This window comes from Chrysochloris asiatica, unplaced genomic scaffold (genome assembly GCF_000296735.1).
Source record: "Chrysochloris asiatica unplaced genomic scaffold, ChrAsi1.0 scaffold00115, whole genome shotgun sequence".
Lineage (NCBI taxonomy): Eukaryota > Metazoa > Chordata > Mammalia > Afrosoricida > Chrysochloridae > Chrysochloris > Chrysochloris asiatica.
Genome location: NW_006408633.1, coordinates 10728176 through 10754461, shown reverse-complemented (window position 1 = coordinate 10754461; position 26286 = coordinate 10728176). Strand labels below are relative to the sequence as shown.

The following is a 26286-nucleotide window of genomic DNA, read 5'->3' as shown; positions in this document are numbered from 1 at the left end:
GCGACAGAGCAGCAGAGGACTATAGACAGTGTGCCTGCAGGCTGGAGGCTGGCTTGCAAAATGTGCCTTTTGGATATTTAAATGAATATATATCTTCAATGTGGTATGTGTACATCAAAAAAAAGTAATAGAGGTAAATACTGTTAGCTGATGGTGCGTGGAGGGGATCGTTATCATTGCAACGATTTTTTTTTTAAATGTTAAACTGATAGATCTGCCGGGTTAACCTTCACTCATTCAATTTATAATAAAAACTGTAACAAACAAATAAATAAAAATAAGCCAGCTTGGTGAGGAGGAGGGAAGGTGTGATAGTCAAGATGGGCCAATGTGTTAGCAACAATGGTCCACACATGAGAAACAGACATGAGATTTATAACACTACTCTCCCTACTTTTGTTTTTGTTTGGATTTTACTGGAATACATAGTATCAAGTGAAGAAGGGGAGGAGGGAAGAGAGAAGAGGAGAAGGGGAGAGGACCACTACAGAGGTAAGTACATATAGAAAATGTTGGGTAGGATACAGTTCCAAATGTTCACGTGGCTCATCTCTGTGCTAATGGAGTCACAATTGTCTTTGTAATGTAAAAAAAATGGAACACTCTGGGTTGCAAATTTTTTCATTTCTTTTTTGCTTAGCTATTTTTTCTAATTTTTTCTACCAAACAAAAAAACACACAGAATTATTGATTTGAAAATTGTTTAAAAAGACAAAAGGACTGTCCAAAACAAAAGCCTCCCACCCTGTCCCCCGCAATACATAGATGGTGTAAATGTGTAGATTCGTATTTCTTACCCATTTCTGGGTCACAAGGCCTTGGCCGTAGAGTTGGTTCCAAACCATAGTAACCCTGTATTTGGTTTCACGTTGTGGCTGGTGAGTCTGAACCACTGATTTTGCGGTTCAAACCAACCTTGCAGTCCAGTGCTTTATTACAGAGCCACATCAGGACTCCAGAGTCTCACATGGCCTGCTGGTAACCAAAACCTTTTCAACATAGCTGGCTAGAGTCTAGAAGCCCTTGTGGTACTATAGGTTAAGCACCAGACTACTAACCACAAGGCTGAGGCTATCTGCTTCTATAAAGTCACTATGAGTCAGAATCAGCTCAAAGGCAGTGGGTTTGGCCAAAACACACCTATGCACTTTTAACTCAAACATAGGCACTTCAAACCCACCCAGTGGCTCCACAAAGAAATGCCTGGAGATCAGGTTCTGTAAACATCACAGCCAAGAAGACCCCTGTGGAGGAGTCCAACTCTGTAAGACATTCACTGGGTTACCAGGGCTCAAAATTCACTCAAAGGTAACAGGGTAGTGGGTAAAAAGTGGCCTTGGTTCAAAGCAGAGGAGCCTGGGAGGACAAGTCTCTTCTCCAGCACTCTGTTGGAGCTAGCTGAAACATCTCAGATAGGCACATGCTTTCAGAAGTTTGCATCTGCGTCTCATACAATAGAAGTGAACTAACAACAGCTAAGTGCCATGATGCCACGTTGCACTCACACACAAAACAGCCTGCATAAATACAGACAAGCAAGTTAAATGAAAGGCCGCCTCATGCTTACAGTTTCACAGTTCAAGCATCGAGTTTCATTGGTGAGCGTTCCCTGAAAAATCTCATGGACCCAGGTGAGTTCCGGTTTATTGTTCTCCGCAGGTTCGTTCATGTTGCCATTTTTTAACTTCCCATTTTGCTTTTCCTGCTTCTTCTCTTCCTGCAGGATGTCCGCAATAGTGTTTAGCAAATAATTTAAAAACTCGTGAGCATCCTGCTGCATGTAGTTGTCAAAGAGATCTGGAAAGGAGAAGGCCATTAGTTCAATCTGTTTCTCGAAAAGCAAAAAGACCAGCGCATTTTCACGTGCAAGTCTTTTACATAGAAATAGCAGGGGTGTGGCGTATAGATGTCTCCCCCTCTATGAGTGAGTATGCAGTTTCAATGGGAAAGCTTTCAAAGAATTTTTGTTTCCATTTTCTGCCACCTGCTAAGAAGTAAAATTCCCATCTCTCCATAAATCATCATATATACAAGTACTGCTGAGTCAGTTCCGACCCAGAGACCCTGTATAGGCTTTCTGAAGAGCAGCTAGTGAGCTTAAACTGCCAACCTTGCAGTTCAAACCAACTTTGTAGCCCAGAGCATTAACCCACAGCACCACACCAGGACTATATATATATATACATATATATACATATACATACATACGTAGCGTAGTGGTTACGAATCGGGCTGCGAACCTAAAGGTCAGCGGTTCGAAACTACCAGCTGCTCCGCGGGAGAAAGATGAGGCTTTCTACTCCCGTAAGGATTTACACCCTCGGAAACCCTGTACAGGGTCGCTATGGGTCGGAACCGACTCGACGGCACGTAACAACAACAACAATACATATACATACATACATACACACATACATACATACACACATACATACATACATATAAAACTTCCAACGTTTTTATTTGGTCTACTAAAAAAAGAGTAAAAACTACTTGGTCTGTTCCCTGATAATGTATCAATTTTTAATATGATGTCAAACAACCAGTGTTCAATTATTCATCTTGTGATTTATACAGAACAAATGGGGTCTCTTCTCAAAGATCATATTAAACCCTAGGCCAGCCTGGAAGCAGCTTGAATGAAACCCATAAGGGAGACAAGGGGCATGCATGAAGATGGGTCTATCTGATTGCGCTCTGAAAGGAAATACAAATGATCCCAGAAGCCGATGGCTGTTCCCTGCCACAAGAGCAAGCAGTCAAGAGTTGAATGCAGCTGTGAAACTTCATTATTAATCACGTTCACAACTAGATTGGGAGTGTTCTGCCTCCTTCTCTACTCCAATTATTTCTATTCTGGCGTGTATAAACTACAACTTCAAAAGACAGCAATCAAATTAAACAGGATTTTACAAAACAAACATCTGATTAACTGTGCGAGTCTGGTGGAGCAATGCATCTAGCATAAACACGAGTTGTCAGATCAAATATTACTTCTATAGTAGCAAAAATCACTGAGGTAAAATTTCTGGGAGCTACATCTGATTCCTACCATAATGCCACTGCCATTATTCCCACTCACCCTCAAAAAAGGGGGAAACTTCAGATTATAGTAGGGTATTTTTTATCATATAAAAGTATATCATTTTGATTGTTTTTCAGTTGTCTTAGGCAAATTAAAATCAAGGGTATTATTTTTAACCAGCCGAGGCTCTGATTAGATAATACCCATTTGTTTTCATCACTTACGACAAGTTTATAAGATGGTACACTCTTTCATTCAATGATTGGATCCACCTATTTATTCCAATCAGTGAGTGTTCCACCTTGCATAATTTTCCCCTTTACAATTATGCTATCCTGGAAAGGCCTCCTCCCAGCATGAAGCATAAGGAAGAGCCCTTCAAGACAGGCTGCTAAAACAGAATTTTTAAGCACAGTCCTAATCTATTTTCATCTTATGTATACTAGGTGAGAAAGGAGAAATCTGTTTTGTTTTGGTTTTCAATGCTATTTGAGTTGGTGTCTGTGTTTGCTTTTCCTTTATAAAGTTAGGTGAAGAGCAAGGCGCATTTTTAGGGCAGTGGGAGCTAATCTGTAAGATACCACAATGAGGACACGTGACAAAGAGTGCCTCCTAATGGAAACAGTGGACTTTCATGGATGACAATGTATCAACTTTGGATCATCCATTGTAACAAATATACCACAGGAATGCAAGCTTAATAATAGGAGAAACTGTGTACAGGGGGAAGAGAGGGAGGTACAAGGGAACTGTACTTTCTGCTTAAGTTTTCTATTAACTGTTCTGAAAAACAGAGCAAAACCCTGGTGGCACCGTGGTTACAGCACTCCACTGTTAAGCAGGTAGTTAGTGGTTTGAGCCCGCCAGTCTCCCCACAGGAGAAAACTGAGGCAGTGTGATTCAGTAAAGATTCACAGTCTCAGAAACCCTATGAAACAGTCCTGCTCTGTCCTAAAGGGTCACTGTGAGTCAGAAATGACCAACAGCACTAGGTATTCAAATAAATAATAATAATAATAATGAAAAAAGCAAACAATAAAAAATAAAATCAAACATCTTCTGACTTAGTGGCTCCCCAGACTTGTCAATTCTCCTTGCCTTGGAACTTCCAATGCATCATGCACCATACTACTCACCATTCTCCTTTCTCAGCCTGGAGATGAACTTCTTTGGTGGGATCACACCAACCTTCTTCTTCTGCGTGGCGATGCTGTGGAAAAGGTCTGCCAGGCACGTCAGCAAGTTTTCCTTCTTTTTTTGCTGGGCCTTGTATGCCAGCACATTCTCACGGAATGGCCGGCAAAAGTACAATGCCTGAAGCACGGAGTTACAGTAGCATGTGTTTCCGAACTGCCAAAGGACAACAGGGATGGCTCAAAGCATGGTCCCGAGACGTGCCCCTCTCTGGAATCGACGAGAAGAGGGAGAAAACCACCCTCTACAAACCATTCCAGACCTCCCTATATCTGTGTCCCGTTCCCCGTGTCAGCAAACGAATTGTAACTGCCACTCTAGACAACACTGTTGGCTATCTGATCTAGATCAACAGGGAAAAGAATAAAAGTTTATGAGAGCCTAAAGAGTCTGTCTCTTTGAGAGAAAGCAATCTTGCTACAACCTCTCCAGTGCATAAGAGCGTCTAACGTGATAACAAGCACTCTGCCTTGATAAAGCATCTAATGAGACCTTCTGGTGCTTAGCAAAGAAAAAGAAGGAAAGATATCTGCATAATATGGAGGCCCTGAGAGGCAGCTGGCCAAATAAAATATGCCACATTGCAACACATCAAAATGCTCTTGACAGTGAAAATAAAAACCCAAATTAAAAAGAAATCCAGGAAGTAGGAATCCCAGGCTCAGCTGAAACAGCCTTGATTGAATGGGAACTTGTTTTAGCATTTTTCTGTCTCTCAAAATTCCAGGGCCCTTGCCCACTGGCTGAACTGTATTCCTCACTTATCCCAGAGCAGTGGAGGCAGAAAGGCACCTCCTTAAGCCAACACTGCCACTTGTTGTTGATGCCACGGTGGCCACTTAATCCAAGTTCCTGGTCTCTTAACCGTCAGATGAGGCCTCACACATTTTACACCATTGCAAAACTATGGATGCAGACGGGGAGGAAAACATCATCATCTTATTGGTTTTCAACTGACCAGAAAACTAACTCTCGGGGGTGGGGGGGGGTGGGGGCAGGGGTAAGGCTGAGACTATCACTTTAGAATTGTCCATGCCCAGTAAGAGGAAAAATCTAAACAAGGAACAAGATAAATAACACAGATTACAAAACTAGATGAAACTGGAACGTGAACCCCTTCTCAAAAATAAGGAAAACCGGATGTTGGCTTCTGTGTCATTTACCCGAGAGTGAGACAGATGCTCTGCCATACTTAACATGACATTTCTACATATGCCAAAATAGAAACTTTTCTATTTTTATATATTTTTTATCTACTTTGACACAATTATGTAATAGATAAACTTCTTCTTACAGAGAAGCTGGAACCTTCTTAAAATTACCATTGGAAGAGAGCAGTTAGTAAATCTAGATCTCATGATTCCTCCAGATATTAATATATGACCAGATACTAATAAATGGCCAAGGCCTGTGCACAATGGCTAAATGACTTTGTGTTAAGACTGAAGGCAGTGCTTCACCAACAAAATGCCCCACATCCCAGTATTTTGGCCTTCCTCCTGCCATTCTTTGTCCTCCTATTCAGGGTCTCTCTCTTTTACCCACACCCCTTCAACAATGTTTGGCCTGATCCAGTGACAATTCCTGGGGAAGAAAAGGGACAAACATTTACTGAGCATCCATAATACATCTCTCAACCTCATGCCAGGAACTCTCATTTATTCTTTACCAGAGCCCCAAAAGATAGGAGACATTTTCATCCCCATTTTACAGATGAGGAAACAGGCTTCGAGAGTTCCGGTAACCTGCCCAAGATCACACTGCTAGTGAGTAGCATGAGCAGAGTTCACACTACTTAAGGCAGGTCATTCCATTATACCACAGGATGGCATTCACTTAAAGAGTATGTCCAGCTTCCCCAGTAGAATCTTCTGCCTAATCACCTGGATGAAATGTGCTCAAAGTTGTTTATCCCAGAAAACCAGGAGTTTGTGAGAGAACACTTGATTGTCACTTAAAACTTCCACACAGAGAGAAGAGAACCAATGAGGCTGGAAACTCAAAAGGGTGGTCCTTCTGTCTTACTACATGGTTCTACTCAGCACACCAAAGGAGGAAGAGCGCACTGCTGAGCACTGCCTCTGGGTGGTACAAACTGCTAGGGAACTCAGCTCCAAATGGAAAGCTTGGTAGTTTAAATTTACCCAGCAATACCTTCAGAAGGACTGATAATCTACTTCCAAAAACCCAGCCATCCAGAAACCCTATGGAGCAGTATTACTCTAACACTCGGGGGGTCACTAGGAATTACAAAATCAACTTGGTGGCAAATGCTTTTATGACTGAGCACAAGTAACATGGAATTTTGCGATAAATTTACCCCCGATTTTGCCGGAACATGGCGTTACTGCTTCAGGTAGCACCACCAAATCATACTGTTAACCAGTTACTGGTGAGGAGCGGGTAACATTTTTAAGACCCTGGTTGCACAGATACATATTGAAACAAAGGTCATCTGAAGAATTCGCCCAGATAACAAAGAGAAAATATATGAAAGCAGCTCTAATAAGAGGCTCTGAGAGTGGAAAATGAGACTCTGATGTACTAATTAACCCCATTTTTTCCAGGGCAGCTCAGACTTTCAAAAATGAATTAAAACTTTCCCCTTCCACATCACTTGCACTACTGGCTGCTATAAAACCACAAACAATTCTTTGTAAAGTGGTGATGATGAAAATGCCAGGAGAGTTGCTTAAAGCACTTCAAGCCATTTGATAAAAATAATGCATTTTTACATACTTACATTGACCAATCCGAAGTAGTGTTCATTGATTGGAAACTGCTCTGGACCAATGTCTTTTTCCAGAGCAGAGGCATTGGTGCCCTAGGAAAGAAAAGTAACAAAGGTTTGGATCCATGGAAAACAGACGAGAAGGTTAAATTATACTTAGTCAACTAAGAAGACAAGCATGTCCCCTGGTAACCATGCTTGGAGACAAGGCTTCAGAAGTAAACAGGTAAATTAGTTAATCTAGTTACTCCTGTTTCTCTTTGCATCCAACTTATTCACCCCTTCAAAGCTAGTTTATTTAACACCTCCATTATCTCCTATTAGGAGAGGAGGTGTTACATTAAGCAAACTAGCAAACTATTACTGAGAACTCCCAAATAAAACTATTAAAGCTCCAATGGTCGCCACGGCTTTTATTTCATTTGATGGTGTATCGAATCATACTGCAAAGTCGACATCTTCATTCTAATCAAGAGCTATGGTGCAGCCACTGTACCTGGGACTGACAATACAAGAGGGAGCAATACCGAGACATAGAGTCTGTATTCTATTATAACATAAGTACCAAAATTACATTTTTTTTTAATCCAAAGTCATCAAATCAATTCTGACTCATTATATAGAGTTTCCGAGATTGTAAATCTTTACAGGGGGCAGACAGCCTTGTCCTTCTCCCTCAGAATGGCTGGTGGGTTCGAACCGCTGAACTTTTTTTGGTTAGTAGCCTAACACCTAACCCACCACACTATGAGGACTCCCTTCTCACTGTGGTAAGCACAGGGGAGAAAAATGAAGTCAGAAATGGGTATCACAGGGAATGGGGTGGAAGAAAGGCATAGCCGGGTGCGAGTAGCTAGGGAAGGCCTTACTGAGAAGGTGATAAATGTCCAAGGAATATTACAAATAATGGCAATATACAATTTACTACTTAGTAATTTCCAAATGCATCAAACTGTTAAGTCACATGAGTTGAAGTTTTATACATCAACATGAACATAATAACAGTTATGGGATACTTTCACTATGTGCCAGGGACTATGCTGTGAAGTGCTGTCGAGTCACTTCTGACTCACAGTGACCCTGTATAGGGTTTGCAAGGAGTGGCTGGTGGGTTTGAACCACCAACCTTTTGGTTAACAGTCCAGTGATCATTCTATATCGCTATACCAGGACTAGGCCTGTTGTTGTTAAGTGCAATACATACATAACAACCTTGTATAGGGTTTGCGAGGAGCGGCTGATGAGCTTGAACTACTGATCTTACAGTTCAAACCAACCTTGCAGTCCAGTGCATTAGCCTACAGTACTACACCAGGAGTCCAGGACTATGCTACACACTATTAATTCTCTCAACAATCCTATGAGGGGAGTACTATAACTGTCCCCATTTAACAAACAAAAACCTAAGACTTAAAAGGCTGGAAATGCTGCCCACAGTTCAGGTGATAGCGCAAAGCATCGGCGGCTCAATGGTAGAACTCTCGTCTTCCAGGAAGAACACCAGGATTCTCAGTCAATGAGCCTCAAGCCCAGCCACCACCCTGTTAGTACACACTTGGATTCACCTAGGATGCAGAACAGGATCCAATGGAGTTTCCAGACTAAAACAGGCTATTAAAATAAATAAAATAGACACACCTTGGTGAGAGTCACAACAATCCAACTGCTATCCGATCTTGGGACTGGTGTAGGGCCAGGCATCATTTTGTCCCATTGAATGTGGGGTTACCACGAATTAGGAGACCCACTCAGCAGATAGCAACAAGTTTACTAAGGCCAGGGCTTGAATCCCAAGAACCATACTCGAGAGTTAATGATCTTAACCAAATGTTGCTATACAAGAGCAATTATACAAGGGGCCTTCAAAAAGTTCGTGGAAAAATTCCACTAATTTTCAATTCCATTTTCCCAAAAACTTTTTGAAGATCCCTCATATTGTTCAAAACCATTACCTAGCACTATACAGGGTCGCTATGGGTCGGAATCGACTCAACGGCACTCAACAACAACACTAAGGACCAATCACTGGTAACAGGAAATTGATCCATCATTCCTTCACAATGCTTGACTCTACTGGGATTTCGAAAAATGGCCAAGATTCAAAATAATATAGACAGGAGTTTGATGTGGGGGGCAGGATAAGGCTCTATTTGCACTCATACCTCTATCACCAACATTCTCACATTCTCAGTTTGCCACAGATACTCAGGGGTCACAGAAACGCAATGATTTAGGTTATAGGCACTTTCACAAAGAGCGGGGGGGGGGAGAACTTTGTTTTATAAAAAACAAATCTTCTGCTACCTACTTTTGACTTATAATTAGCATCTTCCCTCAAAAAGTAGAGTGAGAACTGGCCAAAACGGCTGCTTGTCACCATGCAAGTGTTGATTGCAAAAATTACCCAATTCCGAGCAGACAGAACTCAAGAAGCCCTCATCCCTTTATCAAAATAGTGTCTGTTTAAATAGAGTTCCTAGACCCTAAATTCTGTCTCAACAATCTCACATTCTTTCCCCATCACCTGAGCCATTGAGCTCAGAGGTCATATGGGTAAAGAACAGTTTCACTATCTTTTCCTATGTGTCTGTGGTTTTCATTGCCTTCACGAAAATGCAACCCCAAATACAAGACTAGCTGTTGTTTTTAGTAACACTCATCAAATTATGGCAGAATTTTATGATATACATAAAAATCACTGAAACTTTCCAATAAAGCTACATCTCAACCATAATTCAACGTACATAATGTATATTAAATGCACCCAGTAGCCATCTTTGAGGCATAATTAGAATAGATGGCTTAGAGCCCAGGAGGAGTGTCAGCTATAAAAGTGTAGCACATGGAAATAGCTTTCTTTACATTGTCCTTTATGAGTTAGTAATACATTTAAATTAATCCAAGATGTTTGCTACTGGAAAATTCCTGGCTAGATGCTTTTTTCTACATATCTTAACATTTTCCTCTTGGGGTGGTGGGGTGGCAGTGATTCATACTAAGGACACTGACTTTGGCGGGGGGGTGGGGGGGGCAGTCTGAAAGACGAACCCCCTGGAGGTCAGGCCATACTCAGGAAGCTTGGGAGGCTCATAACTGAGCCAGTGAAGAAAGAGACCTAACTATGTCCTGAAGGAAAACTGGCTCTTGCCCGAGGCCAACATCCTCACCCACCCCCACACACACATCCTGCAGGTCAAACTTGCTCATTCCTTTCCAGAAAATGCACACACGCACACACAAGATGATGAGAGAGTGTGGAGGTGAAGTCAGGTGTTATGGATGGAATTTGGTTCCCTTTCCACTCACCCACCCATCCACCAAAACATGAATTGGAAACCCTAACTCAATACCTGCGACTGTGATCCCATCGGACAGTAGTTTTCTTTGTTTGGTCAATGAAGCCACCATAGTATGAAGTGTAAACCATTCCCTTTAGAGACATCAAGAGCAGACTGGGTCCCAGGGAAAGGAGCCCTGATGGCACAAAGGGTTAAGTACTTGACCACTTGCCAAAAGACTGGTGATTAGAACCCAGCCAGCCACTCCACAGGAGAAAGAGCTGGCCATCGACTTCCATAAAACATATAACAATGAAAACCCTATGGGCAATTATACTTTGTCACGTGAAGTGGCTATGAATCAAAATCAGCTGGGCAGCACTGACACCAATAAGTCACAGATGGAAAAAAGGTGGAAGACAGACACCACATCACGTGAAAAGCTCAGGGAACCACGGCACAGAAATCAAAAACTGTCAAGAGCCTTCCCATCCCCCAGAGCTGGCAAAGGAGAAAAGCTTCCCCTAGAACTTGTGCCCTCAATTCAGACTTCTAGCTTCCTAAACTGGAAGAAAAGAAAATTCTGGTCATGAGCACCAGCCATTGTGATATTCTGTTATAGTTGCTGTTGTTAAGTGCCATCTAGTTGATTCCGACTAATAGCAGCCCTGTATAGGGTTTCCAGAAGGAGCTCTGGTAGCGTAGTGGTTAGGAATCGGGCTGCAAACCTTAAGGTCAGCAGTTCGAAACTACGAGCTGTTCCATGAGAGAACGATGAGGCTTTCTGCTCCTGTAAAGATTTACAGCCTTGGAAACTCTGTACAGGGTCGCTGTGGGTCAGAACCGACTCAATGACGGCACTTAACAACAACATAGGGTTTCCAAGGAGCAGCTGGTGGCCTTGTGGTTAGCAGTCCAGTGCTTATCCTACAGCATAACACCAGGACTAAATTCTTCTATAGTAACACTAAGAAACTAAGATATTAGGAGACCCGGATCCTACCTGTTGCTTCTAGACCACTAACCACACACCTCCATCCTGTTGTAAAAATCTTTTCTGAGGGCCATGCCTTGTAGAAGTCTTATCTTTCTCTTCTTCTTGGCTGACTCCATTCATGAAAGACACACCTGTATAACCTCATCTCCTACCACCGGCTCAGGTAGTTTCAGTACCTGTGTGGATAAGCCACTCCCACCCCTGCTCTCTCAGTGCCTTGATGTCCTCTTTTCTAATTGTTATTCTCCTTCTTTTCAGTGGCCCACTCCCAAACCCATACCAAACTGCCACCCTCCCCTACCCCATCCCCCGGAAACCCCCATCCACTCCAGTTCCCACAGTTCACCCACAGCCTCCATGCTGCCTTTAAGTTCCCTATCACAGCCACCTACTAGAACCTCGTATTCCTCTATTTCCTTATTCAAGTTACCTCCTATGGGTCCTGATTTCAATTGCTTGTATAAATAGCCCTAATGCCATGTCCTTTGGTCACATCACCTGGCAAAAAACCAACCCAGTATGAAGCAAATTACTCCCCTAGACAGATGTACCATGCTTGGGGGAGGAAGTCACTCAACCAAGCTGACTGGTTTAACTAGAAACTCAAGGGCATCAAATTCAACTGACCCTCAAAATGTGCCACATTCAAAACTTTTAGGCAGCAGAGTCACTAACTTCCACTGCCAAACCTACAGACCCATGTGCTTCTCTCCTATCCCAGGCCAAGCTCTCTCATATTAAATCCTTCCTACCTGAATGAATTAAGGAGCTCTGGTAGCGTAGTGGTTACGAATTGGGCTGCAAGCCACAAGGTCAGTGGTTCGAAACTACCAGACGCTCCGCAGGAGAAAGATGAGGCTTTCTACTCCCGTAAAGAGTCACAGCCTCGGAAACCCTGTGTAGGGTTGCTATGAGTTGGAACCAACTCCACGGCACATAACAACAACAACAACCTGAATTTAAGGAGTCCTGGTGTGGCACTGTGGGTTAAAATGTGCCAGACTGCAAAGCCATTTGAACAGGAAGGTCGGCGGTTCAAGCTCACCAGCTGCTTATGGGAAACCCTATACAGGGTCACTATTGGTAGGCATCGACTCAACAGCACTTAACAACAACAACAACCTGAATTTGAAGGAGCCCTGGTGGTTCAGTGGTCAAGCACTGAGCTGCTAACCAAAAGGTCAGCAGTTCAAACCTACTGGATACTCCACAAGAAACAGATGTGGCGATGTGCTTCTGTAAAGATGACAGCCTTGGATACTCTATGGGGCAGTTCTACTCTGTCCTACAGGGTCTCGGAGTTAGAACTGACTTCATAACAATGGACTTTGTTTTAAATCAGAATTTAAACATCCAATCATTATGAATGTAATAATCAACATCTTTCCTATCCCCTAAGTTATTTACCTTGGTGGGAACAAAGAATGCACCTTATCTACTCAACGCTGTATTCTCTGTGTCAAGTACACAGAAGGCCCACAGGACCTATTGATAAATCGATGGACAGGCAGGCCCAGAGAGAGATGGCTAAGGCTGTCTGAGTAACTTCCATGTGCATGACAATTTGGATATAGGTGTGTGCTCTGCCCACTAGCATACAAAGAGGCAGAAGGAGTGCCCTCTACCACTTCCCCCAAGTCCCCTTCCCTTTTGTAAGCACACTGTCTAGGAACTATTTCCCGTGGATAACAGAAAAGCGGAGGTTTTACCACTGATGACAACATTTAGAACCAAACTCTTGGATTCATGAGCTAGTATTTACCACTGGTAACATGAATCTGTGTGCATCTTTAACAGATCTTAGAATTAAACATGTTAAAAGCAGCTACTGGTATCCAGAGAAGCAGTGACACCAGAGATGGAGGCACAGATGAGGACATGGAAAGAGAGAGCAGCTGAGGACTCTGAACTCATGGAAAGAAAGGGACTGAGTGCTGGTGACCAGGAGGCAGGCTTGCAGAGTGTTTAAATTACTATATATTCCTGAGTGTTTTTGTGTACATCCCCAACCCCATCCCACCACCCCCCAAAAAACAAAGGGAATGGGAGCAAATACTGTTGAATGATGATGCACAGAAGAGATCGTAATCACTGCAATGAAACGATGGTGTAAAGCCGATGTTCTCCCATGTCAACTACCACTCAGTTCACAATAAAAAAAAACAGCAGCTACTGGGTAAAAGAAGATAGACAGATGGGGACTGTTTCATGGGATGATAAGGATGAAAGTTAAGCATATACCAGGCACTGATTCATCTGAAGATGGATTAGGGAGGCTTGAGCAAAAGTTTACATGTGTGTATCATTCAGCCCTGCAATTCTATTTTAAGCAGTTTACTCCACAGGTGTAAAAAGATTGTACTACAAACAAAGTCCCCAATAATACAAAACACAAAACCAAACCCCTTCCCTTCCTCGTACAAGCCTTTTCCTTTCTCCTTTTCTTGGCTGACTCCATGCATGAAGACATACCTGTGTACCCCATTTCCTGCCAACAGCACCCATATGGATGAGACATCCACCACCTTGTCATGTCAATTCCGTGGAACCTTCAAATAATCTAAGTGTGGCTTCCACAAGATCGTTTCTCTTTCTCCTTCATGTAAATGCTCAAGAGAAAGCAGTGCAGGACCAGTAACGCCACTCTAGACTGTAGGGGACTTGGGCTCCTTTTATCCTGTTGCTCTGTCATCCTCAGGAATCAGCATTACTTTTGGAGCCAAGATGGCTACTCCAGCTCATTCCGTCAAATGCCGTCAGCCAGTGGGAAAACAGAAAAGAACAGGGACTGTTCCTTCCCTTGTAAGGGGGACCCCGAGGAGCTGCACGTATCACTTCTGCCCACAATCCCACTGCCCGGAATCTAATCACACAGCCATACCTAACTACAAGGGAACAACTTGCTAACTGCAAATGTGGTCTTGACCTGAGCAGTCATGCCTAGTGAAGCCTGATTTTATTACAGAAATGGAAAATGGATATTGAAGGGGCAGTTAGTCTCAGATGGCCCTCCCAACAGGATCTGTAACAACAACAAAAATTACACACAACTTGAACTAATTACAAAATGGTGATAGTGTATGCAATGGAATACCACTGTGGTAGTTAGCGATGGTTATGTGACATGGAGTCGGTTCTGACCGACCCTGTACAGGGTTTTAAGGCTATATATCTTTATGGGAGCAGAAAGCCTCATCTTTCTCCCATGGAAAAGCTGGTAGTTTCGAACTGCTGACCTTAAGGTTCGCAGCCCGATTCATAACCACTACACAACCAGAGCACTAGTCATTGTTTAATTAAAGTGCTCTATAACCAGTGGCTATTTTCAATAAGCTCATATGGGTGTGACAGCTGGACAGTGAATAAGGAAGATCATAGAAGAATTGATGCCTTTGAGTTGTGGTGTTGAAGAATACTAAAAGTGCCATGGACTGCCAAAAGAACCAATAGATCTGTTTTAGAAGAAGTGCAGCCAGACTGCTCCTTGGAGGCCAGGATGGCTAAGCTTCGTCTCTCATACTTTGGACATATTGTCCGGAGGAAACAGTCACTGGAGAAGGATGTCATGCTGGGTAGGGTGGAGGGTCAGAGAAAAAGAGGAAGACCCCCAACGAGATGGATCAGCCAGATGGCATCATTGATGGACTCAAGTGTGGCAGCGATAGTGAGGTTGGCCCAGGATCGGACATTGTTTCGTTCTGCTGTTCATGGGGTCGCTATGAGTCGCTTCCGACTCAATAGCACCTGACAACAACATCCAGTCAGTTCTAGCTCATGGGGACCCAACGGGTGTCAGGAGAACTGTGCTCCCCAGGGTTTCCAAAAGCCGATTTTTAGGAAGTAGAAGCTGAGCCTTTCTTCCAAGGTGATTCTTTGGGTTTGGGGTTAAGTATATTAACCATGTAATCAGCAAGGAATTCCTGCTCTGGAGATCACTGTTGTTAAGTGACATCAAGTCTGTTCCGACCCACAGCGACCCTGTACAGGGTTTCCAAGGAGCGGCTGGTAAGCTAGAACCACCAACCCTTGTGGTTTAAACCGACTTTGCAGTCCAGCGCATTAACCCACAGTGCCACTGCCGTGGAAATGTGTCCAAGGTACAGCAATAAGTAAAAGCATGTCATCAATGAACAGTGGGCGTAGCACAGTATTAGAAAGGCCAGTTCAATCAAATCAACAGACTTGGAGCCCTGCTTGTATTTATACAAAGCGAACAAAAGAGACTAGGCCAGAGCATTCAAGTTGTTGTTGTTGTTGTTGTTAAGTGCTGTTGTGCCGGTTCCGATCCATAGTGACCCTGTAGGGTTTCCAAGGCACAGCTGGTGAGCCTGAACCACTGACCTTGCAGTTCAAATGACTCTGCAGTCTGGTGCATTAACCCACAGCGCCACATTATAAAAACAAGATACAAAGTTAGTAAGTTAATACCTAGCAGACCAGTTACCTAAGGCCTTCAACACACACCTCAGAGCTGTATTTAGCCATTCTTTTTTCTCCTCAACATGAGCTGGCCTGCAATTTTGGTCACTTCACTTCTCTTGGTTTCCTGGCTGAGCGGTTGGGCTGCTGACATTCAGCAGCCTGGCCATTTCTCAGGGCGCTAGAGAGAATTAAGCACAACCAGGAGTGGATTGCAAACCCAAGAGACTGCAAATCTATTGCTAGCACCCAGTACCATGGCATAAAAGGCAAATGGGAGGAACTGAAAAATAATTGCTATATGACCAGATGCTGAACAGCAAGCATGTCCATAGGGGGGAAATCATAGGTTTTGCAGCTATAAAAAACAGAGTTCTTATTTCCATCAGTAATAAATACGGGAACCTTTGAAAAACAATGCCCTCCACTTCATTAAAAATAGACTCCGGGCTGGGACAAGTTCCAACACGAAGACTGTAATGCTAGTTCTTCAAAGCTCCTGTGAAAGCAAGTCTGTGACTGTGGAGGGTGGCACAGAAAAACAAAAACAACAACAGCAACAAACATCCAGAAAGGGTGACTCAGAAATGCATAAGACGGGTAGACTATGGAATCTTTTTTTTTTTTTTTTTTTTTAAAAAATTACTTTAAAAAAAAAAAAAAGGCCAGAAGCTCTTCCTTGAGGAAAAAAAAAGAGAAACAAAAATGGTGCCAGGAAGAGGACAGAGCAGACCAAGGGCACTAAGAAGTCAGGAAAATCACTGAGAACACCGTCACAGCATGGGACAAGTGTAAGTGAAATACCACTCAAACCAGGGGAGGCCTGGAGGTCAGAGGTCAGCTAGGCCACTTCACAGACGAAGACACCAAGGCCTAGAGACGTCAAGTTACTTGCCCAAGAGCATCAGTAAGCAGCCCATTTAACTTCATCCAAAGACATCCTGTCTCTAACATTTGTGTAAGTAGAAAGAAAAGGGATACAAGGCCAAAATTAACAGGTTAGGATTTCCAAGTATTGAGAGAGAAAGTCACTAGTTATAAACCATGAACATATATGACCAACTGAAAAAGAAGTAGCTGCCTTTGCATTACTCCACCTCCAAGCGACCCCATGTGTGGGAGCAGCACTGTGCTCCAGAAGAGTTTCAATGGTTAGGATCTTTTGAAGGTGGCTTCCCAGGCTTTGCTTTCAAGTTACTTCTGGGTGGACATGAACCACCCATCACTCAGTTTGCATCCAAGCACATTAACCAATTGTACCACCAAGGGACTCTTAAAATATATGACATGGAAGGCAGATGTTTTGCTAATGCATATTTTTAAGTCTAAGTTCAAAAGACTATTTTTCTTAGCAATTAAGTTTTCAAAGTGCACAAAGTACATAAAAGACTAGTCTGGCCAGCTTTTCAATGACCAAGTCCATTACTGTGGCCTTATGGAGAAAGTGGCATACAAATATATACAGCCCAGGAACAGAGAATGAGTCAGGAGCACCTGCCGGGATCCAAGGAGAGTTTAAAAGGAAAAATTAGGGGACTGGTTCCTCTGATATAACCAGTAATAATAACTATTGTTGTTGCTGTTGTTGTTGTTAAGTGCCGTCGAGTCAATTCTAACCCATAACGACCCTGTATAGGGTTTCCAAGGAGCAGCTGGTGAGCTGGAACTTCCAACCTTGCAGTTCAAATGTCTTTGCAGTCTGGCGCATTAACCCACAGCGCCACACCAGGACTCCAATAATAACACATAACACATAAATAGCACGGACTGTGTCCAGTCATTGTTCACTTTGCATGTATTTTAGTCATTTTAATCCTTACAATGACCCTATTATATCATAAAGACCAATTCAAGGATTACAAAACTTGAGTTGGGAGCAAGGTAGCTCTGTAGGATAAGCACTGGACTGTGAACCACATGGTCAGTGGTTCAAGCCAACCAGCCAATCCACAGGAGAACAGTGAGGCTCTCTGCTTCAGCAAAGATAAACAGCCTTGGAACCCATGGACCTGTAGTTCCCAGTCCACTTAACAATATCATACCCTAATTTCTAGAACTGGTGAATCTGTTAGTCTGTAAGGCAAAGGGGAACTAAGGTTACAGATGAAATTAAGGTTGTTTACCACCTGAATCTAGAACAGGGTTTGAACAGGAATGAACCAGTTCACAGAAGCTCTGTATTAGAGATTACCCTGGATTACACCTAGGTGCACCCAAGATAATCACAAGGGCCGCTAAGAGTAGAAGACTACAGCAGGTTAGATCATCTCACTACAATGTGATGAGTTGGACTCAGCTCAACTTTGCTACCTGTGAAAATGGAAGAAAAGGACCATGAGTCAAGGAACGTGGATGGCCTCTAGAAACTGAAAAAAAGGAATGGATTGTCCTCTAGAGCCCCAAGAGGAATGCAACCCATTCTGAATTTACTCACCGTGGGTACCGGTATGGATTGCATCTCAATGTAAAGAAAAAAAAATCCTCACCACTGAACCAATAAACAACATTCGTATCAACGGAGAAAAGACTGAAGTTGTCTATCAACACTCAACAGAAGCAGCAGTCAAGAAATCAGATGACGTATTGCATTAGGCAAATATGCTGCACAAGACCTTTTTAAAGTGTTGAAGAGCAAAGATGTCAGCTTGAGGACTAAGGTGTGCCGGACCCAAGCCATGGTATGTTCAATAGCCTCATATGCATGTGAAAGCTGGACAGTGAGTAAGGAAGACTGTAGATGATGCCTTTGAATTGTGGTGTTGGAGGAGAATACTGAAAGTGCCATGGGCTGCCAAAAGGACCATCAGATCTGTGTTGGAAGAAGTGCAGCCAGAGTGCTCCTTGGAGGCCAAGATGGCCAGACTTCGTCTCTCATACTTTGGACATATTGTCAGGAGGGACCAGTTGCTGGAGAAGGATATCATGTTTGGTAAGGTGGAGGGTCAGAGAAAAAGAGGAAGACCCCCCCCAGCGAGATCAATTGGCCAAGTGGCAGCATCAATGGGCTCAAGCATGGCAACAATTGTGAGGGTGGCCCAGGACTGAACAGTGTTTCATTATGTTGTACATAATGTCACTATGAGTTGGTACTGACTCAATGGAACCTAACAACAACACCATGGGTGACCCTGGTCAGTGGCAAAGCTTCCAGTACTACAGCATCATGCAAGTCACCACAGTATGACAAACTGATGGATGAGTGGTGATCTGAACTCCAGACGAGTCTAACTAATTTATATTGTTGAAGCCAGTGAATTGTGATCATTTGTTACAGCAGCAGGAGAAACTAACACAAGGACTCTCAAGTCAACAATCTACTCTGAACCACAGTCTTATACAGCCTGAAGGGGTCACAAAGTTGTACACATGGCTTCCTACATCTGAGAAGATATGGTCAAGAAGAACAGAGATTTTCTCCAGAACGATTTCAGGATGGTAAATCCTTTTCTAGTTTTATATGAAAAATATTGATTTTTAAAAAGCAAAAAGGAAACAGCACCAGAAGGTAAAAAGGAGTTGCAAAAAAAAAAAACTGTTGCAAGGAATAGACCACTTTCCACCTAACATTGGAATAATGTACATTGCTCTTCTTGGTTCTCCAACTAAAATGGCACAGAGACCTATCAGAAATACAGATCAAAATGTGTTAATATGTTTCATCTTTCTGTATTAGATTACTGGGGAGACCAGAGAAGGAGAAGATTGCCTACTTTACATGTTCTCTCTATTTAATTTATATGAACCACAAGGTCAGTGGTTCAAACTCACCACCCTCTTCTTGGAAACCCTATACAGGGTCGTTATGAGTTGGAACCAACTCGACAGCACTAACAACAACATATATCAGAAAGAAAAAAGAAAAATCTTTATTGCAAGAAAAATTGTAGAATATGTGTTAGGTCTGTAAGAGAGAAATAATGGCGTCCTTGAAGATAACACTGCGGGTTGTTATTACTTACGATGCTCAAGACCAGTTCAGCTATTTCTCAGTCTCCACAGAGTTTTCCCTTCTGCCTGGGACACTCTCCAGCTCCCTCTCCTCTGGTCACCTCCTACTCACCATTTGGCTGAAATATCACGTCGTTTCTGAACCTTCTCTCTCACACAGAATCTATGTTTCCTTCTTATCATGTATCAAAAGTTGTAATAACTTTGTTATTTGTGATTTAACATCTGACTTCTGGTAGATCACAGTGCAGCAAACGACAGCCCATTTGCCAAATGCACCCAGCCAACTGCTTCTGTAAATAAAGTTTTATTGGAACATAGCCATAGTTGTTTACCTGTCATACCCACTTCCACACTACAGTAGCAGAGATTAGCAAGTGTGACAGAGACCTTATGGCCTGTAAGGCCTAAAATAGTTTCAGTTCTGACCCTTTACAGAAAAACTTCCCAACCCCTACGGTAGGCCAGGACTGCTAACCACAAGGTTGGCATTTCAAACACACCAGTCGCTCCTCGGAACCGCTATACAGACTTGCTGTGCGTCAAAACTGACTCAATGGCACTTGATGGTGACAACACACTAGACCACAAGCTCCAGGAGGACAAGGATTGTGTCTGAATGCTTAGCCAGCCCCCAGTAGAATGTATTCAGGCATAGAATTCTCACATTCCATGAAGAAGACACCAGTTCAATCCTTAACCAAGTCAGTGGGGACTTGCATAGTGCTATGATGCTGAACAGGTTTCAGAGAAGCTTTGAGACTAAACGGACTAGGGAAAAAGGCCTGGTGACCTTCTTCTGAACAACAGCCAAAACCCTATAGATCACAACAGTCTAATTCACAACCATCATGGATTGAAATATATGTATAACCTATGGTTATACTCCCATGTGGCAGTGGGTTTCTTTGAAATCCACTGAGTGAAACAGTATCCAAATAGAAATAGAAAAGGAACACATTAAGCAAGCAGCGTTGGGGTAAGACAGATGAAAAGCACCATGATCGCCAAAGAACAGAAGCTGAAAAAGAGACAAGAACTGTCCCCAGACACAACAGAGAGAACGGTGAGAAAATTGACTTCTTGTGGGACTCTGTTGTCATAGCATTAGATAACTAAGACAGCAACCCATCAAGGGGATGGCGCAGGTCCGCTGTACAGAGGGTTGCCATGAGTTAGGGGTCAACTTGGCAGCAGCTACCAACACACTGGTACAATGGCACATAAAGTAACTTGTCAACTGAATAAGCTTGGGCAACAAGAGAAGGATATGTACCACTCATTCTTCAGAGACCTTCATATCTGTCACCTGAGCCTGATTATTCTTAGTCATTCCCATTCCTCACATGAAGCAGCTGAAGTTATCTGCCCAAGCTCACTCAGGCGGTAAAGGCAGAACTAGGATTCAAACTGAGGCAGTTCCACTCTAGAGCCTGAGCCTTCAAGCCTTCAACCACACTGTAATGGTTTCAGCTGAAGATGTAGGCAGTAAGCAGAGAACCAGGACTGCCCTTGATCCTATGCACTTTGGCTGCTGGCTCTCACTCATCATGCAGCCTCTGAGTATGCAGTCCCCAGAGTGGCTACAAATGTACGCTCGTCCTGTCCCATCAGCAGATGGACGGCCGGAGCTGCCAACCCACTGAGCACCATTAAGCATGACTCTCCCTCCCAGATGAATCACTAATGGCAAATTCTATCCTTGTTTTATAGCTAAGGAAACTCAGGTTGAGGGAAGGAACTCACCAAGGTCATCTGTGAACCCATGACGTTAGTACAATTACACCACAATCTCAACTCCTGATTCAACAGTGTTCAAAGTCTCCCCCTTCCTCTTCAAGACTGGTTAGGAGCCAGTCATCATAAAGGTAGATGAAGGGCATTCCCAAATGTATGAAGACCAAGGTTTGTTAGTGGTTACCAGCAAAGGAGGCCTGGTGAGGTGCTGTGGATTAATGGGCTGGACAGTAAGGTCTGTTTGAACCGCAAGACTGGCAGTTCAACCAGCTGGCTGAAACCCTATAAAGGATGGCTATGAGTCGGAACCGAATAAATGCAATGGCACTTACCAACAGCTATAGAAAGATAGCCTGGGGATAGGTGACTTCACAATATCACAATAATCCCAGCTCATTATAAGAAGGAACATTAAACAACAGCTGAAGGCTTGGTCTTTGTCACAGACTGAGCTACATTCCCCAAAAAATATGTATCAACTTGCCTGGGCCAAGATTCTCAGTAGTGTGGCAGTTAGGCAATGATGGAATCATCCCCCCTCTTGCCCTGCTACCCCATGATGTGATCTGATATCCTGAGCCAATCAGTTGTAAGGGGATTAGGTTATTCAGGTCACAGCCTTGATCTGATGTAAGATGAGGTACCCTGGAGCGTGGTCTGCACCACCTTTTCTAGTACAAGATATAAAAGGAGTGAAAAGTGAGCAGAGAAAGAGAGGCCTTCAATACCACCAAGAACCAAAAAGAATGCATCCTTTGAGCCTTGGATCTGTGCTAACCACATCCTAGACGCAGGGGAAGACTGATGTCAAGACACCTGGAGATCTCCAAGGTACACTGAGCCCACATATGCTGAAAGGAAACAAGGATCTACCTCCTAAAGTACGAGCCAACAGAGAGAGAAAACTCCTCATAAAGATGGGGTCCAGAATTCGGGCTTCTAGCCTGCTAAACTATGAGAGAATAAATTTCTACTTATTATAGTTTTATTGTTGTTGTTAACGGCCGTCGAGTCAATTCTAATTCATGGCGATCCTGTATAGGGTTACCGAGGAGTAGGTGGTGGGTCTGAAACACTGACATTGTGGTTTATAATCCAGTGTTTATGTTATAGCCCCATAAGACTAGATAAGGAAGACAGATTTCGCCCATAACTGTCAAGTTTTGAGACAGCACAATGAATTCCTCACAAAGGTTATACAGAAACAGTTGCAACCATACATTGAGAGAGAACATCCAGACGTTCAAGCTGGATTCAGAAGAGTCCGTGAAATGAGGGATATCACTGCTGACGTCAGAAGGATCTTGGCTGAAAGCAGACAATATCAGAAAGATGTTTACCTGTGCTTTATTGACTATGCAAAGGTTTTCGATTGTGTGGATGACAACCTACGAACAACAGTGTGAAGTATGAGTATTCCAGAACACTTAATTGTGCTCATGAGATACCTGAGCATACCATAGACCAAGAGGCACTTGGTTTGAACAGAATATGGGAACCCCGAATGATTTAAAATTAGGAAAGGTGTGCGACAGGATTGTATTCTTTCAGCCTGTATGTGGAGCAAATAATTCGAGAAGCTGGGTTACATGAAGAAAAACTTGGCATCAGGATTGGAGGAAAACTCATTAACAACCTGCAATGTGCAGATGATACAACCTTAGTTGCTGAAAGTGAAGAGGACTTAAAATATTTACTAATGGAAATCAAAGACCACAGCCTTTAGTATAGATTGCATTTCAATGTAAAGAAAACAAAAATCCTTACCACTGGACCAATAAACAACATTCTTATCAATGGAAAAAAACTGAAGTTGCCAAAGACTTCGTTTTTCTCAGGGCAACCATCAACACTCATGTAAGCAGCAGTCAAGAAATCAAACAACACATTGCATTACGCAAATTGTCTGCACAAAACTTTTTAAAGTGTTGAAGAGCAAAGACGTCAGTTTGAGGACTAAGGTGCACCTGACCCAAGCCATGGTATTTTCAATAACATCATATGCATGCAAAAGCTGGACAGTGAATAAAGAAGACCATAGAAGAATTGATGCCTTTGAGTTATAATGCTGGAGGAGAATACTGAAAGTACCATGGACTACCTAAAGAACAAACAGAACTGTGTTGGAGGAAGTACAGCCAGAGTGCTCCTTGAAGCCAGGATGGCCATAGTTCATCTCTCATACTTTGGACATATTGTCAGAAGGGACCAGTCACTGGAAAAGGATATCATGTTTGGTAAGGTGGAGGGTCAGAGAAAAAGAAGAAGACCCCCAGCAAGACAGATTGGCAAAGTGGCATTAGTGAGCTCAAGCATGACAACAATTGTGAGGTTGGCCCAGGACTGGGCAGTGTTTCGTTCTGTTGTGCATAGGGTCACTCTAAGTCAGTACTGACTCGATAGCACCTAACAACAACAATCAAATCAATCCTAACACGTGGCAACCCCATGTGTCAGAGGACTATGCTCCACAGCGTTTTCAATGGCTGGCTTTTTGGTAGGTGGAACACCAGCTCTTTCTTTCAGGATATCTCTGTGGGTGGACTCACACTATCCACCTTTTAGTTCATAAGCAAGCACTGTTTGTGCACTCAGCATTTAGCCAGCTAGGAGTAAAACCCTCATTCCCAATCTGATGTTGTATAAAGTCATTAAGATTCCTCTTCAACTGTCTTTTAAGCACCTACATTACCAAGAGGCACATTTCCTGTCCTTTCCCACAAAGGCAGAATGAATGACGTGGGAGTCTGGCAAAGTCCCGGATGTTGGGCCCAGCTCTGCAGTTACTACAAACTGGATGATTTGGAACATTTCTCTCTCTCATCCTACCCCTCACTCCCCTCCTCTGAAGCTCAAGGTCTTCATCACTGAAAACTACAGAGTCAGTATCCCCACCTCACAGCATGGAGAAGCCTACAGGAGGCATTGTACTTCACGTCCCTGCCTTAGAAAACCAAGCCCTTTGACACCAGTCCTTTACCGTCAGGGATATTTTAACCTAACATGGAAACAACTGCAGTCGTTGGGCTTTGCTCTGAGAGAACAAACAAGATGGCGGATCGGGTAGAAGAGCAATTAGGAGCTCCATCAGCAACAACGTAGAATACTGGACCAAACAGGCTCAGGGGATGGTCCCAGAACTCTGAAACACATATAAAAGAATATTTGGAAGGTTGGAAGGCATACAGCCAGGGGAATTTGTAGCAGAAGCAAGTAATCCAGTGATTTCTAATCCAAGGTGCTCCGCTGATCCCTGAGTGGCCAACTTGGGCAAGACCAAACAGGAGAAGGATCAGAGCAGCCACAGATACCTGAGAGAACAGTGGAGATAAAGATGTGAACATTCTATTTTTTTGTATTTCTCCACTGGTCTCTCTCTGGTTACGCACCTCCATTCTAGTGACTAGAGGGGGTGCATGAGTGAGTGGACACCCCACCCACAACCCCAGAGGGTTCTCCTAGGCATGCACACAGAGCTCCTCAAAATTTAAAGGGACAGTTTCCACTTAAAATCAAACAGCAGCACAAAACGGCCACGGCCATCCATGAACTATTTATCACTAAGAAAAAGGCCTGAACGGAGGTTGTGGTGTGGGACAGGCAGACTAAAAAGGAAACAGGCCGAAAATTAAATCCTGAGTTACATCATAACGACCAACAATGGCATCTTGAATTTCTCAGGAAGAGTGAAAAGGGAAGCCCATCTCCTGATCATATCTACCTGGAGGCAATCAGAAAGCATACAAAATGACAAAATACACACCCATCTAAGTATTAAGGCCACAAATAACTCCTGAATATGTTCAAAAAACACAAACAGATGACCATATGAGCACATGCCCAGAAACGAGATAAAGTGACTGAGGCAAATGAGCTGAAGGGTAGACCTGCACTCCATTCTGGAAGGAGGGCAGACTTTGGAAATGCCTGAGAAGGAATTCAGAAAAATGAGTATAAAATGTATCAAAATACTTTAAAATGCAGTTGAGGAAAATAAGGAAGAAGTCAGGAAAGCACTACAGGAACAATCAAGTAAGACAGATACAGCATTGGAAACAATTCAAAGCCTACACAAAGAGGTATAAACGATTAATAATAGAATATCAGAAATGAACAATACACTGAAAGGGCAAAGGAGTAGAACTGAAGAGAGAAAAGCCAGAACTAGTGAGCTTAATACTACTAAGATAGAAGAACAAGTAGAAAAAAAGGATAAAAAAATCTGAAGAAGGTCTAAGATTCATGATGGACAACGTGAAGTGGAATAACTAAAGAATTATCAGCATTCCAGAACAGGAAGAATCACACAAGTCCACAGAGGAGATAGTTGAAGAATTTCTGGAAGGAAATTTCCCTAACATCCTGAAAAGCAAAAAGCATTCAAGATGCTCAACGAACCCCAGGAAGGATAGACCCTGAAAAAAAATCACCAACATATATCATAATCAATCTCTCCAAAATTAAAGATAAGGACAGCTAGGGAAAAGAGAAGTGTAACATACAAAGGCAAGTAAATCAGATTAAGCTCGGATCTCTCAATAGAAACCATGCAGGCAAGAAGGCACTGGGGAAATATATATAAAACCCCTGAAAGAAAAAAAAATGCCAACCGAGAATCCTCTACCCAGCAAAGCTGTCAATCAAATACAATGGTGTAATCAAAACATTCCAGGATAAACAGAAGCTAAGGGATTTTGCCAAAATCAACGCTGCAATGAAAAACATCCTTAAGGGAATTCGGAGGGATGGGGGGTTAGGGGGACATGTAGGGAGGCAACATTGCAGAGTTGATTCTCTGGACAAATTACTGAATGAAGCAAAAAGCATCAAAGAAGATGGAAGGAATAGGCACAGAGCATGAACAAACACTTCACCAAGGAGGAGATTCAGGCAGCCAACAAACATATGAAGAAATGTTTACGATCACTAGCCATTAGAAAGATGCAAATCAAAACAA

The 26286-nt window shown here is 43.0% G+C and overlaps 1 protein-coding gene across 2 annotated transcripts in view; it reads right to left on the bottom strand.

Moving 5' to 3' along the window:
• USP46 (ubiquitin specific peptidase 46) overlaps positions 1-26286 on the bottom strand; it is a 100279-nt gene that overhangs the window by 43323 nt on the left and 30670 nt on the right. Inside the window, exons 2-4 of one of the 2 annotated variants that reach the window (XM_006868067.1) lie at positions 6963-7043; positions 4162-4375; positions 1568-1797 (exon numbers count right to left, since the gene is read on the bottom strand). In XM_006868067.1, the coding sequence (XP_006868129.1) occupies positions 1568-1797; positions 4162-4375; positions 6963-7043 (525 nt within the window). The remainder of the gene's footprint in view (positions 1-1567; positions 1798-4161; positions 4376-6962; positions 7044-26286) is intronic. The other variant, XM_006868068.1, reaches the window with a different exon arrangement.